Consider the following 16,259-nt stretch of genomic DNA (forward strand, 5'->3'; position numbering starts at 1 on the left):
ATCTATGAACTGTCCTTTTTAGTACCAAATTTCTAACTTAATTCATTACATAGAGGTTTGAATGGGGATATCTAGGGGGGTCTATGCTAAACAACTTGGTAAAAATTTTTAAAGACTATGTCTTTTTTGGAATAGCATTATTGTAAAGTAAATTTGATGTTCCTAGGCATGCTAATGAGCCTTATATTTTGCAAGATAATGAGCCTAAATATTTGGCAAAACATTCAAGTGTTGTTCATTTCAGGTTTTTTTTAAAAATAAGTAAGCGAAATGTGTTGTTTTTACGCAAAAACGATGCCCACAAAAAACTTTTGTATTGCTCTATAACACTGAAAATGGCATTTCCAAGGTTTTGAAATTCAAAATTTTCCCAGGAGAGAATGGCTCACCCCCTCCCAGGTGAGGAACGCCTCCGGTGTTTCATGACTGATGTTTGAAAAATCCTAGATCCGCCCCTGTTTTAGGACTTTCATAATTAATTAAATTCGTTTCCGAATAAACTACACGCTCATGGATATTAAGTCAATTAAAATCTCACTCATTGAATGGTATTAAATATGCTCTCACTTATGGTAGAACAACAAGCATTCTTCAAGCATTTTGAAACTAAACGTTTGCAATTGAATTGTAAATTGTCAAACGAATATTTATATTATACTGATTAACTGGGTTTTTGTCATTAGTTCATATTATTATAATGTTTCTCTGATAATGTTCCATTTTATTAAGCGTGTTCTGCACAATTTGTTTTCGACTACTACTATGACATACAATTTTAAACTCATTTTTTATGTGACTTCAGTTCAAAATATGCTACAATAATTTTTAAGTAATTTGTATGATATTGACTCCTACAGATTCCTCTTGTTTTAATGTTCTTTATGACGCACCCCAACCCACTTTTTACATAATTATAACATTTTAACATTTGTGGACATAACTATATGTGGTTCAAGTCCTTAGATCATATTTATAGATGTTTCTACATTTTATATCCACAATTGAAACTCCTTTTTTCCTTAGAAGGATAAATGCATGGAGTGTCATAGTTCCCTTAACTATGTTTTAAGGTTTCAGCTTTCTTACTCTCCGTCATTGGAAACTCTAGGGTCCCATACATTACCTGAGGGAATGTCGACATAATAAACCCAATTACCTGGACAACCTCTCTGTAAGAGGTATTCCACAAAGGAGTTTGGGCGACACAGCCAACTTCAGCTTTAAGTTTATTAAACAAATCAGAAAAGAGCAATGATTTTTGTTGGTATTAGCACCGATTTTTTCAGGCTGTGTGGAAAAAATGAAGTTATCTAAAGCTTTAACTGTATCGACAGTTTTCACTGCATTTTCATTAAAGTTATCCTGTATTTAGATAAAGTCATCAATTTAAGTAGACAAAATATAATACTTTTTTCTCAGTTGGGCACTGAATAATCGGCATCTTTTAGATGAACCGATGGCATGTAGCATGCTGGTTTCATCAGATTAATAGCATTCCAAATTCAATTTTGAAACACAACTTTTTTATCAATTTAGTTGTAATATCATTGTATGAGACCCATTAGGCTTTGTTGTTAAGAAAATGTGTGAAATAAATTCATTATGCTCACGACTTTATTCAACAATGGCACTCGATCGATCTTGCCTAAGATCTCTTAACATAAGTTTGTATGTAAAACCTCTAAGTCTTAAGTGAGATTGCACCATTGACAAAAATAATGATTTATTTAATTGTCCAACTTGAAAGCAGTTCACTCGTCTGTATAAAGGCTGAAACACACTAGGCAGTCGCTTTAGTCGCGCGTCTAAAACTACCGCTTTGCGTGGTTACTAAGCTAGTAGCGTAGTCGCGTCAGCTAGTCGCTTTGAAAGTTCAACATGTTGTACTTTTGACTTTGGTCGCTTCAGTCGCTTTACACTGATTGGCCAATAGATACATTTTAACTTCCTAAATGCATATCATATTTCCTGTCATAAGCATCATACGAAATTTATAGATTATACCTTGGAAAACGAAGGCAATATATAGTGAATTCACACTGGAATCTTTCAGTTTTATATGACTTATCAAATAGGGACAATAGGAGCTACAAACTGGAACCCTAATGCACAACCTAAGTGCGCAGAATAAGATTATCCACAATATACGCGTAATGGACTATGATCATATTGGCGTGTTTTAACTGGCTTGTTCTCTTTTCTCCACATAGTAGTTTGTACTGAGTAAATATTCATATATTAGTAGCTATAATAAAGGCCAAAATAAAAAGTTTAAGTGATATCTGTGTCTGTAACAAACTAAAATCACCGCCATTTTCAATAGACGCCACGGTAAAAGTCGCGATGGTCGCTGCATGTGTGTTTCTAGCGTTCAAGCGACTGACGCGTGCGCATCAATTCGCTTTGGACGCGCGACTGAAGGGACTGCCCAGTGTGTTTCAGCCTTAAGTGGTTGATCAACAATAGCAGGTCTTCCTCTAAAGTAACAACTTGTAAATTCAACATGATGTTGTGGTTTTTTTCTTCATTAACACTTACTGCTGTTGTTGGTTATTGCCTGGAAATATTAACACATTTTTAGATGGATAATTCGGGTTTGGTGGTTAGGGGTTAGAGTTAGAGTTAGGGTTAAGGTTAGAGTTAAGGTTAGGGTTCTTCCCTTCAACTGATTCTTGGATAGAAAGGATTTTGTTTGACTTTCCCTAAGAAGAGTTTTTTTTTAATTAGTAGCTACCTTTAGATTGAGAACAGTCATACGGTATAGTATGTTGAATCTTATTGTACTTGTTACTCTATTATTTTACACTGTTGCTCTGCTATATTTGTTTGATACCCTAATGTCTTTGAGTTATGTTTGAAGGTTCACTCCAAACTAGAAGGTTTTTAAGCGCACCCATGAGGCACAAACTTTGCTACATTCTTTGTTTGAATTTGTCATAATTACGTTGCGTCGACGCACTGACAGCTCACACATAGTGTGGCCAAGATGTGTCAATCATCGGTATTTATTGTGATCAGTTGATCAACGTCTGCTGTCTGGCAACCTTTTACGACGCATTTGTTGTAATTTATCAATTGTGAAAGAAATTGTGGAAACCAACTTTAAGAATGGGTAGGTTGTTGTGTTCAGAGCCCTCTATTCGTAAGAGTTGCGACAAACGGTCTGTGGCTAGCGCGTAGCCGCCATTTCGGTTCAAATTTGCAAAGTGAATCTATAATAATACTATTGAAAATTGGGTATATATGCAAAAGTGGAAAGCAATTTAAGCTTATTCCATGGTATTATCTAATATATTAGGAACAATAGCAAGCCCTTTGGGGTTTTTTAACGATTTGGGGCAGACCTGCTTTAATTTCATTGGTTTGAGCTTCGTTTGCGGTTTACTAGTTCGTGCTTCAAATTGATCGTGACCCACTGTAAGAAGTATTTTTCGTAAGTGAACGTGTTTTCTCGACTTATGTTCCGACTCTGTAACAAGTTTTCAAAATCTTTAAGCTTGATGGCAAGCGGCAATGTTATCCTGGCATCACTGTTATCAACTAGTTGGACAAGACTTTGTTCGAAACTTCGAATCTTAGTAATCATGCAGTTTTGGTCCTGAGAGATTTGTGTTCAAGATTTGTAACAATTTAATAGTATTGAGTTGTTTATGCCCTCCAATTTGATCGAAGCATGACAATTTTTCTTCTGAAAGATCACAAAATTTTCTTGCTCAGCAGAAAATGACAGACTTTTTTACTTTTTAGTTATTGAAATATGCAGTGATTTGCCCAAGATGCATTTGGCCTTAAACATTTTATTCCTTTGTATGAAGTTATTTCGCCTTAAACACTTTATAAAGTATTAAAGTTTATTTCTAATGAAGTTTGTTAAGGATTCTGCTGAAGCATTTCTTTAAAATGAATATATTATTTCTATAACATGAAACATTTCTGTTATTGAAGAACAGTCTGTTTGCTATAAGTATACTGTTTGTAGTCTTTTATACAGCATATGAGTCTGATCCAACCTTTAATTTAGCAAAGAGTTACATTTATGGGTTGAGGAATGACTCAACTTCTGTATGTGTTTATTGATCAAACAGGGGTGTGTTGGAGGGGGCTTAGACCCGTTTGTTCAAATGCTATACCTTGTATTGCCAGTGATATATATATATATATATCAAAAAGCTAGCAGCACTTAAATATACATCAGAAAACCAGCAATATTTTAATATATATCAGAATGGCAGCAGCAGTTGTAATATACATTAAAGAGCCCAAATAGCTGAAATTATGGAAATATGCCTCTGTGATCTTATAAACCCAAACCTACAATTAAAATATCATTGACAAGTCTAGAAGAAAAGTAATGTTCTACTTTGAGCTACAAAAGTAGGGTACATTTGTACAATTCATTACCAAAATATATTGTACTCAGCTGTTTCAGCGAATATCTTAATTATAATTACTTCATTTTAAATGCTTGACATTATCTCTACTTACTCGACTATATTAGCTGGAACTTCTGGTCTTTCGATTTCCCAGTGGTCGCTTCATTCATAACGCGTGGCTCCAATAATTGTCTTTCCAGTTTGCCATTTGATATCTGTTTGTTTTATCATTCGTTACGATTTTGTTCGATTTTTAAATAGCTACTTGCATGTCTTATATGACATATCTTACATGACTCTTTATTGGCAAATTTCTATGACGAAATAGAATTTTCGATCTTCCGACGTTCCTGTTATTTGAATTAAAAATAGGCTTGTTTAGCTTTTACTGGTTTTCAAACAACCAGGTTATAATATTTACAGCTAACTATACCTTTTTGTTATGCAACTAAACATTTTCAGAGTGTAGTTAATCAGGGGCGGATCTAGGATTTTCAAACATCAGTCATAAAACGTCGGAAGCGCTCCGCACCTGGGGCGGTCCAAGACATTTTCCCTGGAAATTTTAAATTTCAGAGACTTGAAAATAACATTTTCAGCGTTTTAGAGCAATACAAAATGTATTTTGTGTGCATCGTTTTAGCGTAAAAAAAACTGAAATAAACAATACTTGAATGTTATGCCAAATATTTAGGCTCATTATCATGCCAAATATATGGCTCATTTGCATGCCTAGGAACATAAAATTTATTTTACAATAATGCTATTCCAAAAGGTATTGTCTTTAAAATTTTCTCCCAAGTTGTCAGGGAAAGACTCCCCTAGAGACCCCCAATCAAACATCTATGTAATGAGTTAATTTAGAAATTTGGTACTAAAAGGGACAGTTCACAGATGTGGAAAACCTCAGACTTCAAACCATGCAAGTTTATTGTAACCCTTACCAATCTCCACATACAGTGCAAATTTTTTCTGCCAAAGATTAAGCAAAATTATGAGTGAAAATTTGGAATTAAAACAGCTTAATGCAATTAATGTTTATTAGGCATTTTACTAGATTATTATCTTCTGTATGTATATGCAAGGTGTGCTATATGTTAATCACCAGTAGCATTGTATTTGCCAACACAAACAGAATGTTACCAACATGCCTTTAGTCATATAATTACATGAATGTTAAAATTGGTTCATGTGTCATGCTTACTGGTTATGATAAATGTCTTTTCATATGATCAAAGCTCGTTTAAATGTAAATCTGAAATAATTTAGTTTAGAAATTATAATGATCATCAGAAATATTACCTAGTGATCATGAAAAATACTTTGCTGTTTTGTCAAATTTCAAGGTTTATCTGCATATATAGGAACACATTTTTCCTTTGTAGAATATGCTTTTCATACATCAATAGCCCTTTGTAATTTATGGCAAACAATCTGGTATGAGTCGTAGATCAACACACCTTGGCATCTCTACATGAGGTGTTCAGTTGGAAAAGGGATAATATGTGACATGGGACAATATTTCATGTATGTGAAATACTCAGGTTTAATACCATTCCAGTCAATTGTCAAAATAAAAAGCCTCGCAGATCTGAAAAGACTCAAAATCACAGGTTATAGAAAACAGCTTCTCATGTAATCAATGTTAGTTTTCTTAAATCTTAAACAATGTGTAGTATAACTGTCCAATGATTGAATGATCAATGATCATAAACTGAAAATTCCCAAACATTTGTTTATGATAAAGTAAATAATAGTATGGCGCCTTATGGCTACATATTTTTTGTCCATTGAAATATATTTGCAGGAATATAGGGTTTCGCTGCCATATAACGGGCAAGATTCCCCAAGCACTAAAGAAACCATAGGTAAAAGTCCTTCAGGAACAATAATTTTAGAAGCATCAATCTGCTTACCATACGCCATATTGACATCAATCGCATCACATACTCGCATAAATTGAGTTGAATATTTTACATTCATGCATACACTTCACTTGTCCTTTAATTACGATTTTGGATGTAAATTTCTGCCGAGAAAACTCAAAAGAATGTTGGCTTGCTTTTGAAAATCAATGACTGCAATGTCGCTCGCGAGATCGATTTTGCCAAGTATTTACAATTTATCCATAAATTTTTCATCCTCTTGAGAAAATTCACAGTTTGGACAGCAGCATTCATGTCAATATATGAATTTGCGAAAGATTTCCCTAAATTTCATCTGATTGTAGTTTCTCTCATACTTTAGAAAATTACTATGAAACGTTCAAACATTCATTTCAGACAGTGATCTTGACTATGTTAGTTCCGTTGGTTATCAGTCGGAATCGGTAAAACCAATCACAGTAAGACAAAAATTTAAACGAACCAATTACGCGATAGCAATTGGACTCCCTTATCGGTGCGGCCACCCCGCTTATCCGTCGAGATTATTCAAGATCATCCACTGATCTGGCTATTGACCAATGGAATGGCTTAAATAAGCGTTCTTGAACTCCGTTATCGGTCGAACCAGTCGAGCCACCCTCTTATCAATCAGCCAGTTAATGTAATTCTAGATATGTTTTATCTACTGATCTGTTTACTAAAGTGGTATTTGTATGAGTTTTATACATAAAACAGAATTTTGACGATGAAATCCAAATGATTACAGAACGAAAATTTAATAATCAAAAAAATTGTAATCATTAAATTTGATAAATAATTTTTGAACTATAAACATCAATCGCGTGACTGATTGGACATACCCTAGATCAGCCCCTATAATTAATTATTTTAAACTCGAAGAAAAACAAATTTGTCACTGCTGCTTTGCCTGGAATATTTATCCATTTTTTCTATTTGTTTTGCCTCTGGTAGCTTTGTTTACCATCGTTTGTAGACAATATTAGCAAGTTGCTTGTTTATATTGTCACCAACCTTCTCTTCTTGCTCCAAATCGTGTAAATTTTTCTGTAGCTTAGCGTTGTTTCGCATTTTTACAGTGTAATTTATACGGAGCTACCGATAAAATCAATTAATCACAGTCGAGAAATACCCTAAAGCGTGTTATTAGATGTATTTAAGAGCATTCTGCGGCAAAGTATTTTATTAAAAATGTTTTTACATCTTACTACAGACCAGCAAAGACAGCTCATTATTTTGCTATGCAATACAAATATTTTTACTTCCACTCACATGAAAATCAATGAATACAATGAATTTTTAAAAGAAATGAATAAAAATGAATACTATTCTTCTTTCTATACACTTTTAGTTAGACTCGATCTTTGCAAGGACTGAGTTTAATTGGAACCAAAATGACGGATACCTACTTATTTTACTTCTAAAAAAGAAAATTATAACTTTGTTAACTTTGTGTTTTCTATAATACGGTGTTTTATTTATCAATTGCAATTTTCAGACAGTGTTGAAAAAGAATTTTGGACAATACGTCTTGAAATGATCTAAGTTAATGAAGTTCTTCTACTTTCTAAAAAGTATTATTTAGTATTTTTAAAAGTGACTCATAAGTATTGCATTTTAAGATCTTTTCCTGTATCTCTGATATTCATTTTTTGTCGTGAATGTGTAAATCTCATTATAGAATTCATCATTCTAGATTTTGAAATGATGACTGCTTCAGAGAGCTCAGAAGACAAAGCAAATGCGTTTAAGTTGATGAGATTAATTGTTGATCTTGGTGGTGAGGCTTTGCGAATCACATTGAAAAAACAACTGTCAGGTATTGATTTATTTCATGTCTTAAAGAACCCAACAAATAAGGCAAAACTTTCGAAATTAAAAAAGAAGAAAGTAATTGGTCAAGAACAGTGGGATTTATTTTATCCTAGTCCTCCAACATTGCCAAATGAAAATGATTTTGACATTACTTTACTTTGTATACTCTTACGCAATATTTGCAATTTAAAACCACCGCATGATCCAATTTGGAATAACATTCCTAATCCTACTGATCATTCAACTGAAGCAGATATTACCCGTATCAGGTTATTTCGCAATGATCGTTTCGCTCACTTACCTAACACTTCAGTAAGCTTTGATGACTTTCAATGTTTTTGGGTGGAAATAAGCGAACCATTAGTTCGCTTAGGAATAACTCAGGGAGAAATAGATCAATTGAAGAATGTGGAAGATATTTTGTCGAAAAAACTTGTGAGTTTAGACTTCGAGAGTGTAATTACGCATCACTACGAACAATTTTAGAAGGAACGCGGGAATGGGTTTTGATGAGTTCTTAGCTTGGTTCCATAGCGATACATCCGAAAATCGTGCATTTGTTATTTCCGCTGTTGCTGGCATGGGTAAATCTGTAATTGCAGCTACCTTGTGCAAACGTTATCCTCAATATTTGAGTGCAGTTCATTTCTTTCAACACAACAACAGTCGTTACAATAAAGCCAATACACTTCTTCAATCTTTAGCCTTTCAAATTGCTCATACTTTTCCTGCTTATCAACAGCTTCTTGAAAAAAAACTTTCTGGTGAACTCTCTCAGCGTTTGAATAGCATGAACGTTGAAGAACTGTTCTATTTGCTTTTTACTAATTTGTTTTCCAAAATCGTAAAATCTCCCAAGCGATTCCTAATTGTGTTGGATGCTCTGGATGAATGTGGTTATGAAGAAAGGGGCGACCTGACTAACTTGATTGCTAATCACTTGCAAAAACTTCCGCATTGTTTTCGCTTTGTAATTACAACAAGGTCAAACGAAGTTTCTTTAAACACATTCAAAAATTAAATCCACTATTTATTAAATGCAGTGATGATCGCAACTTAAATGACATCAAATTATTGATCGATGAAAGAATTGGCTCTACTGACAGCCTAATGCAATTAAAAAATGATTTAGTAGACAAAGCTGACGGACTTATGTTGCTTGCATCTCTTCTCTGCAAGGAAGTCAAAAATGGAAGTTTGTCGAATGCATCCATACCAAAAGATCTAAATGAATATTATGAAACCTGCTTTAAAAGATTAGGTAAAGAATTAGAGGCATTTCAAATCAGTAACGAAAAATTTTTGTCAGTTTTAGATGCTTTGGTTGTTGCCAAAGAACCTCTTCCTTTCGAAATAATCGAGAACAAACTTTGCACGAAAAGCACATCATGTTTGGTTAAAAAAATTATATCTTGCTTATTTGTTGTCAAGGCAGACGGTTGTGTTTCGTTTTTTCACAAGACCTTGAATGATTGGTTGTTTAATGATCATGAGCATGATTACTCAGTTGATAGGAGTGGTGGTCATTGGATTGTTTTAGAATTTTGTTTGAAAACACTCGACGAACTTAAAGCTGTTGGCGTAAATTATGACAAAATCAAGTATGCGTCAGTGAAGTATTCAGTTAAGTATTGGTTTTTCATATGCTTGCCGTTGATAATGCTTCTATCATTGAAAATATTGGTAAATATCTTGTAGACTTAGAAGTTTTAGTTGCTTCTTTGTTGATCGATGAAGATATTATGTTGCATATGTTCGACTTGTTTATCTCTCTTGACGTGTATTTTCGCATTTCTGAGGCCACTCGATTGTTATTTAATGATCTTTATTGTTTGTTGACATTCGTCGTTAACAATTATACTCGAGATATGGATAAATTAATATTTTTTTTGCAAAACGTTGTCAATGAAGTTAGAGATCTTTCATTCCAAGCTACTGCAATGCTTCAAACACGTTTCAAAGAGTCTGCTTATTTAGAGCACGTCGAAATGGGTTTTGTAAAGACGAAGTTTTTATGTTTAAATCGAAACTTGAATTCGATCGATGTTTCACAAAATCATGACTACGTCATATTGGGTTATGAGGGATTCATTGTACAACTTTTGTCGCTGAGAAAAAGCAGATGTTTATGGATAAGAAATATTGCTGATCAGTTAGAGCGCTGTAAAGGGGAAGAATTTCGCGTTATCTTTCATCCTTTCAAAGATTTCATTTTTGCTTCACAACTTCATAAGGTGCTATGTATTAATGGTAAAATTTGCTCCAGTCCATTCCATTGTGATGATTCTACTTCTAAGTTCTTTACTAACAGCTGTTTTTCAAAAGATAAGCGCACGCTGGTTACATATTACGAAAATGTTTTGACAGTATGGGACGTTGAGAAAGGTGAGAGGAAGAAGAGAATTAGATGCGTCAATGTGACCTCACTGTGTTTTACCAGGTCGGGCAGATATTTGGGTGTTGTCGAGAACAAAAACATGTTTAGAACATACGATGTAGCGAATAACTATGAAATATTTGTTTTTGACCATCAATCACCTTTTGGAGAAGTTTGTATTAGTTTCACTGTTGGTCTTCATTCTTGGTGTTGTGGTTTGTATTCACAGTCTTTCATTTGGAAACTTTTTGTTATAAATCCTACTGGTGAGAAACTTCTTAACTTAGATCTTACTTTTACATATCGTTTGTATCCTCTTGATCCCTTCGACTATAACATATCAACTTTTTCTCTTCAAGGTCTTGGGATGTATAATTATTTTATATTGAACAACGACAATGCTCTTCTATTTAGCTACGGAAAAGATTTACCTCAGGAATCTCATGTTTTGTTAATAGCACGTGCACTTGCAATTACTTACCATGTTGATAAAGAAAATATTTGCTTGAATGAAAACTCTCTTTATCTGAATGAAAATTCAAGGGTAATTGTTACCAATCTCAACACAGGTGACTTTGTTATCAAGGAATGTTTAGTAAATGAAATGGTTGCAGTACAAAGTGGAGTAATTTTGCGTAAAGAAAAAAGCATTCCAGAACTCTGGAATAATGATTTGACAGAACTTCTTTATAGTTTCAATGAACTAAAAGATACAAACCGAATTTTTGAGGTGAGTGATTTGTCAATTGCCTGTCAAAAAACTGATTCTCTTGTGTTTTTTAATATAGAAAACAAGCAACAAGAAGTATTAGTGAATTTTAAGCATCAAAATATGCACATACTTGCATGCAGCTCAAAAAATCATGTGTTTGCTAAAGTCAAGTTTGAGGATGAAACATCTTACTATATGTGGCATGAGGACAAACCAGTAAATGGTTGGAATGACGTACTTCAGAAAGAAATCATTGGAGGTAGAGAAGCACTAGATGGTTTAGAATATATAGATGAAGAGTTTAGAAATAGGATTAAGCGGCTAGGTAACAGTATTGATCACGCTGACTTTTCACCATCAGCGAATAAATTATTAATTAGTGACAGCCATAGCTATGTAAAGGTATTTGACGTTAAAAACATACAAGTTATTTACAGTTTAACCATGTTTTTAGCTAAGTCTGTCTTTCTGAATGATAGATTTATAATTAGTGATAAGTTTATGTTGATTGATTTGAAGTGTTTTAAAAACGTACAATTAGGTTTTCCGCTTTTGCGCGTAAATCGTAGCAGCTTTTATTTCTGCTGTAAACGCAAACTTGTCTTTACTTTCTTCACTGACTTAGACGTTTTGATAAATTGCGCGAAAATTGTATTGCCACGAGAATGAATTTAGTCTTTGATGATAAAATTGCTCTTTCTTGGATCATAACGAATCTTAACCACATTTTCTTAAACAACATCACATTCTATAGTATCGCAAGTTCCTTATTCTTAAAAAATTGTCATTAACATGCACAATTTATAACATTAACAATGTAAGTTGGAATTTCAAAAACATGTGTGAAAGACAAAAAATATTCAGTAGCAACAATATGGGCGATTACGGTTGAAAACTAAGCATATTTAATTAAGTAGTTGCGAAAAAGTATTAATTAAGTTTTTTGTTGGAAACAGACTTATTACGGGAACTATTCCCTAAAAAGTCCAACAAGATAATAATTTAACTTTAACAATAACACAGGTTTATTAAAATAAAGTTTTACTACAACAAAAGTACGTAATATATCAGCTAGTGGTAGTTATAAGACAATATAGGTTCAACATTTATAAACTACATTGTAAAAACACTAATACGTACACGTACAATGAATTTCTACCTAAAGAAGAAAATAACTTAACGTAATTTTAACAACAACGTAAGTTTATTAGGTAAAAAGTCCAATTTAAGCACGTAATATGCATACTAGTGATAGATATCAATAATGCTATAAACATTGTTAGTCTACATACTTCTAATGTTCATAATATTTTATAAAAAATTTCTTGCATGTAGAGAATCGTAGAATATAAGTATGTATAATGATTGTTTTCAAATAGTATATTACCTAACAGTGGTTTGCTTTTCTATATTTGTTTGACAAGTTAGAATTAACAAAATGATGTTGTTGTCTTGAGTAAAATCATTATCTTATATGCAAACTTCATTTGTGACCTTTATTGTTTTTATTATTGCTCTTTTATTTCACTATTTAATTGATTGATTTTATTTTTCATGTATGGTGTCTTTAATTGGTGACATATTCGTAATAATTTGGTTATTGTTCGAACAATGAAAGTTTAACAAAAAATGTTTGATGACATCATATGCATGGATCAACGTATATTTGCAAAATTGAAAGGAGCAGAGCTTTTACAGCTAAACAAATGCGATTTTTATACATTAAGAATATTTGATTGAGAACTTTTGATGTATTTTGTTATACACTATGCACACACAATTACTATGGTAAAAATATGCTTTGAGATATTTCTCAACTGTGATAGGTTGATTGCAGAGCGATAGTGATAGATTGGTTTATCTGTAAATGCAAAATGAAAATGTGTAATTGTACTGTATACATATGTGATTACACTGCAATCACTGTTTTCTGATTTGCTGATAAGCAATGAAAGCTAAACAAACTTCTGTTTAGTTCAAAAATACACGGCGACAGTTGTACCTAAACACAGTTTACTAAAATTGCAATCGCTTGAAAGACAAGAAATACAAAAGAATGCTTATAATAAAAGCAAAACAGGAAGCAGTGGTTCTTAGGTAACTGTTTTAAACAGGAAGGACACCTAACGATGCTTTCTGATGCAATAGAGCGTAAAGAAGAGACGGTTACTGACTGTACAGTCTAGAAATACCTTAAAGTATATTTTATTAAGTAATTGTATAATTTCTCGTGCAACTTTGTCTAGACATGCACTTCTGAGTGCATTAAAGACTGTAAATATTTTGCTGCAGTCGTGCATGTTTATCTGTACTTGCATTAGTAACTATCGCATTAACCATGCAAATTTATATTTAGTGCAGGATGGTTTTAGTATTAAACGCTGCTCGTTTTTTGATACTATCTTGTTCTAAAAAAAAGTTGTTCTTCAATCAGTCAATATTATTTTGCATTTAAATCATTTTTTATTCTTGATAAAAGTTATATCGTCGTAATACTTGCATTTTGACCATAAAAATTTGAAAACATGGGTGTTATCAGAGTCCAAGCCAGCCCAAATCTTTTTTTCGTTTCATAAATATTTTCATGTTCATCCATTTAAAAAATGTAAAATCACAATAAATGCGTTGCGCTTTTGCTAAATTTTTCTAGCAAGACAAAATGTTTGGGCTAGCTTTGATCCTGAGCTTAAAGAAATAAATTAACAAGTATAATGTGACTATTGTTGCTGTTTGCTGCAAACTAGCTATATCATTGTACGAATCTGAAAAGTTAGCAATAAGTTTAACAAAGACAAAGAAAGGAAAAAACGACTATAATCACTACGGAAGGATATTTAAAGTCACGTTTATCGCTTTCAGTGAAAACTTGTGTCAAAGATTGTCAATTTTTGAGCAGCTTTGCTTTCTGAATCATAGTTTATGGGATGATTTTATAAAGAAAAAGAATCGTTGATAACTCTTTCTCCACCCGTATTTAGTGGACATTCTGCAAATTTCTTCGCTGATTTTAGTTATGGCTTCTTCAAAAGTTTTCATCGTATGCTGTAGTTGAACGATATTAAGAGAAGGAGCCAAACAAGAAGCATGACCTAACATAATGTGGTGAAGCTGATTTTTGTCTTTATCGTAATGTCATTAAACTGAAATGTGAAAGTATCATCTCATGCAGACGTTTTAATAGAGCTTCTCAGTACAGAAAAAAAGTGAACAATGGATGTGCTATCACGAAATTTATTGAGATTTTGTGATAAATATTTAATTTTAATACAAAGTATCGTGGCATTTAAATTTTTCTAGCAAGACAAAAAGTTTGGGCTAGCTTTGATCGTAAGCTTAAGGAAATGAATTAACAAGTATAATGTGACTATTGTTGCTGTTTGCTGCAAACTAGCTATATCATTGTACGAACTGGAAAAGTTAGCAATAAGTTTAACAAGGACAAAGAAAGGAAAAACGACTGTAATCAATATGGAAGGATGTTTGAAGTCACGTTTATCGCTTTCAGTGAAAACTTGCGTCAAGGATTGTCAATGTTTGAGCAGCTTTGCTTTCTGAATCCATAGTTTATGGGATGATTTTATAAAGAAAAGAATCGTTGATAACTCTTTCTCCACCCGTATTTAGTGGACATTCTGCAAATTTCTTCGCTGATTTTAGTTATGGCTTCTTCAAAAGTTTCCATCGTCTGCTGTAGTTGAACGATATTAAGAGAAAGAGCCAAACAAGAAGGAGCGTGACATAACATATTTAATGTAGTGAAGCTCATTTTTGTCTTTGTCGTAATGTCATTAAACTGAAATGTGAAAGTATCATCTCATGCAGACGTTTTGATGGAGCTTCTCAGTACAGAAAAAAAGTGAACAACGGATGCATTATCACGAAAGTGATTGAAATTTTGTGATAAAAAATTTAATTTTAATACAAAGTATCGTGGCAGTTGAATATTGCTAAAGAGATTTTTGTTGCTGTTTCAACAAGTCAGGCTGCTTCTTTAACTAAACACTTTTCCATTGTCTGAATTATGACTCTTTATCTTATTTATGTAAGCCCAGAATTTATACCTGTTTGGTTTAATAAGAGTTTCTGTCAACAATTATTGCAGACTAAATGTTTTCAGTAGAGCTTGTGTAGATGGTGAAAAAATCTTTGCAAGAATGACTTTAACAACTAGGACATACATCAGTTACGAAAATTATATGTATGAGAACATTTCTACTTCACCTTTTCAAAAAGTTATTTTTTTAGTGTGAATAGCATATTTGAATTCACGAGACACCTGTATATAACCTAAGCTCTTATTTAAGAATCATAAATGTATACTTTTTATTTGTACATCCCATGTTTTTGCCTTTATGCTGTAGGCTTTGTTTTTCATCAGAAGTATTAAGGCAATTTATGAGCAAGTTAGTATAGGATAATTATGTTTGAACTCTTTATAATTAAGACGTGTAAACATATTTTTATTGTATTAATTTTCTAATTGCATGAAATAGTTGTTGTAAAATTAGTAATTAAAATTTTCGTAAAATTACTACAAGAATTCCGTGTGTTTAGCTTCCCTCACACCAGTGCCCCAGTACTGTAAAGCGTGCCTTTCTTCCTGTCAAAAGCAAGTTGTTGTTAGATATTAGCATGGAGATGGTGTTTTATTTGACCAACATGCGATGCGGTACATTGTCGAAACTTGCTAAGACAAAACAATATCAGATCTCAAGAATTTTGGAATCTATCAGCTGGAACTGAAAAAAGGATGAAATACGTGTGTAAATATGAAAACCTAACCGCAACTCGCCTTTGACAGGAAAATAGTCACCATGTCCTTCCATAATAACCCTTCAGATCACCCACGCTGAATGCTTAAAGTAGTTTTATGTCGTTGGATCTTGTTTTAACTAACCCACTGTGTTTTGCCTTCATATTCTTCAGAATGTTCATCTGTATCCTCTAAATCCTCATTCACCCTTTATTGTTAGTCCAATTCACCATACTTCACTTCCTGTAGTATAGTACGAATAACTACCTGCATAAAATAGAAATCTTTATGTGCATATAAACGCACGTGTGATCATTTTATTTGT

General features: G+C 32.9%; 1 protein-coding gene across 4 annotated transcripts in view; it reads left to right on the plus strand.

The window, feature by feature from the left end:
* LOC124455553 (E3 ubiquitin-protein ligase DZIP3-like) overlaps positions 1-12,662 on the plus strand; it is a 30,848-nt gene extending 18,186 nt beyond the window's left edge. For 3 of the 4 annotated variants that reach the window (XM_047006191.1, XM_047006192.1, XM_047006189.1), the window contains exon 2: positions 7,974-8,584. In XM_047006191.1, the coding sequence (XP_046862147.1) occupies positions 7,982-8,578 (597 nt within the window). In that variant the 5' untranslated portion in view covers positions 7,974-7,981 and the 3' untranslated portion in view covers positions 8,579-8,584. Of the gene's footprint in view, positions 1-6,727; positions 6,921-7,973; positions 8,585-11,257 lie in introns of those variants that run through there. The other variant, XM_047006190.1, reaches the window with a different exon arrangement.
* The last annotated feature ends 3,597 nt before the right edge of the window (positions 12,663-16,259 follow it).

This window comes from Xenia sp. Carnegie-2017, unplaced genomic scaffold (genome assembly GCF_021976095.1).
Source record: "Xenia sp. Carnegie-2017 unplaced genomic scaffold, XeniaSp_v1 HiC_scaffold_4, whole genome shotgun sequence".
In the NCBI taxonomy this organism is placed as follows: Eukaryota; Metazoa; Cnidaria; class Anthozoa; order Malacalcyonacea; family Xeniidae; genus Xenia; species Xenia sp. Carnegie-2017.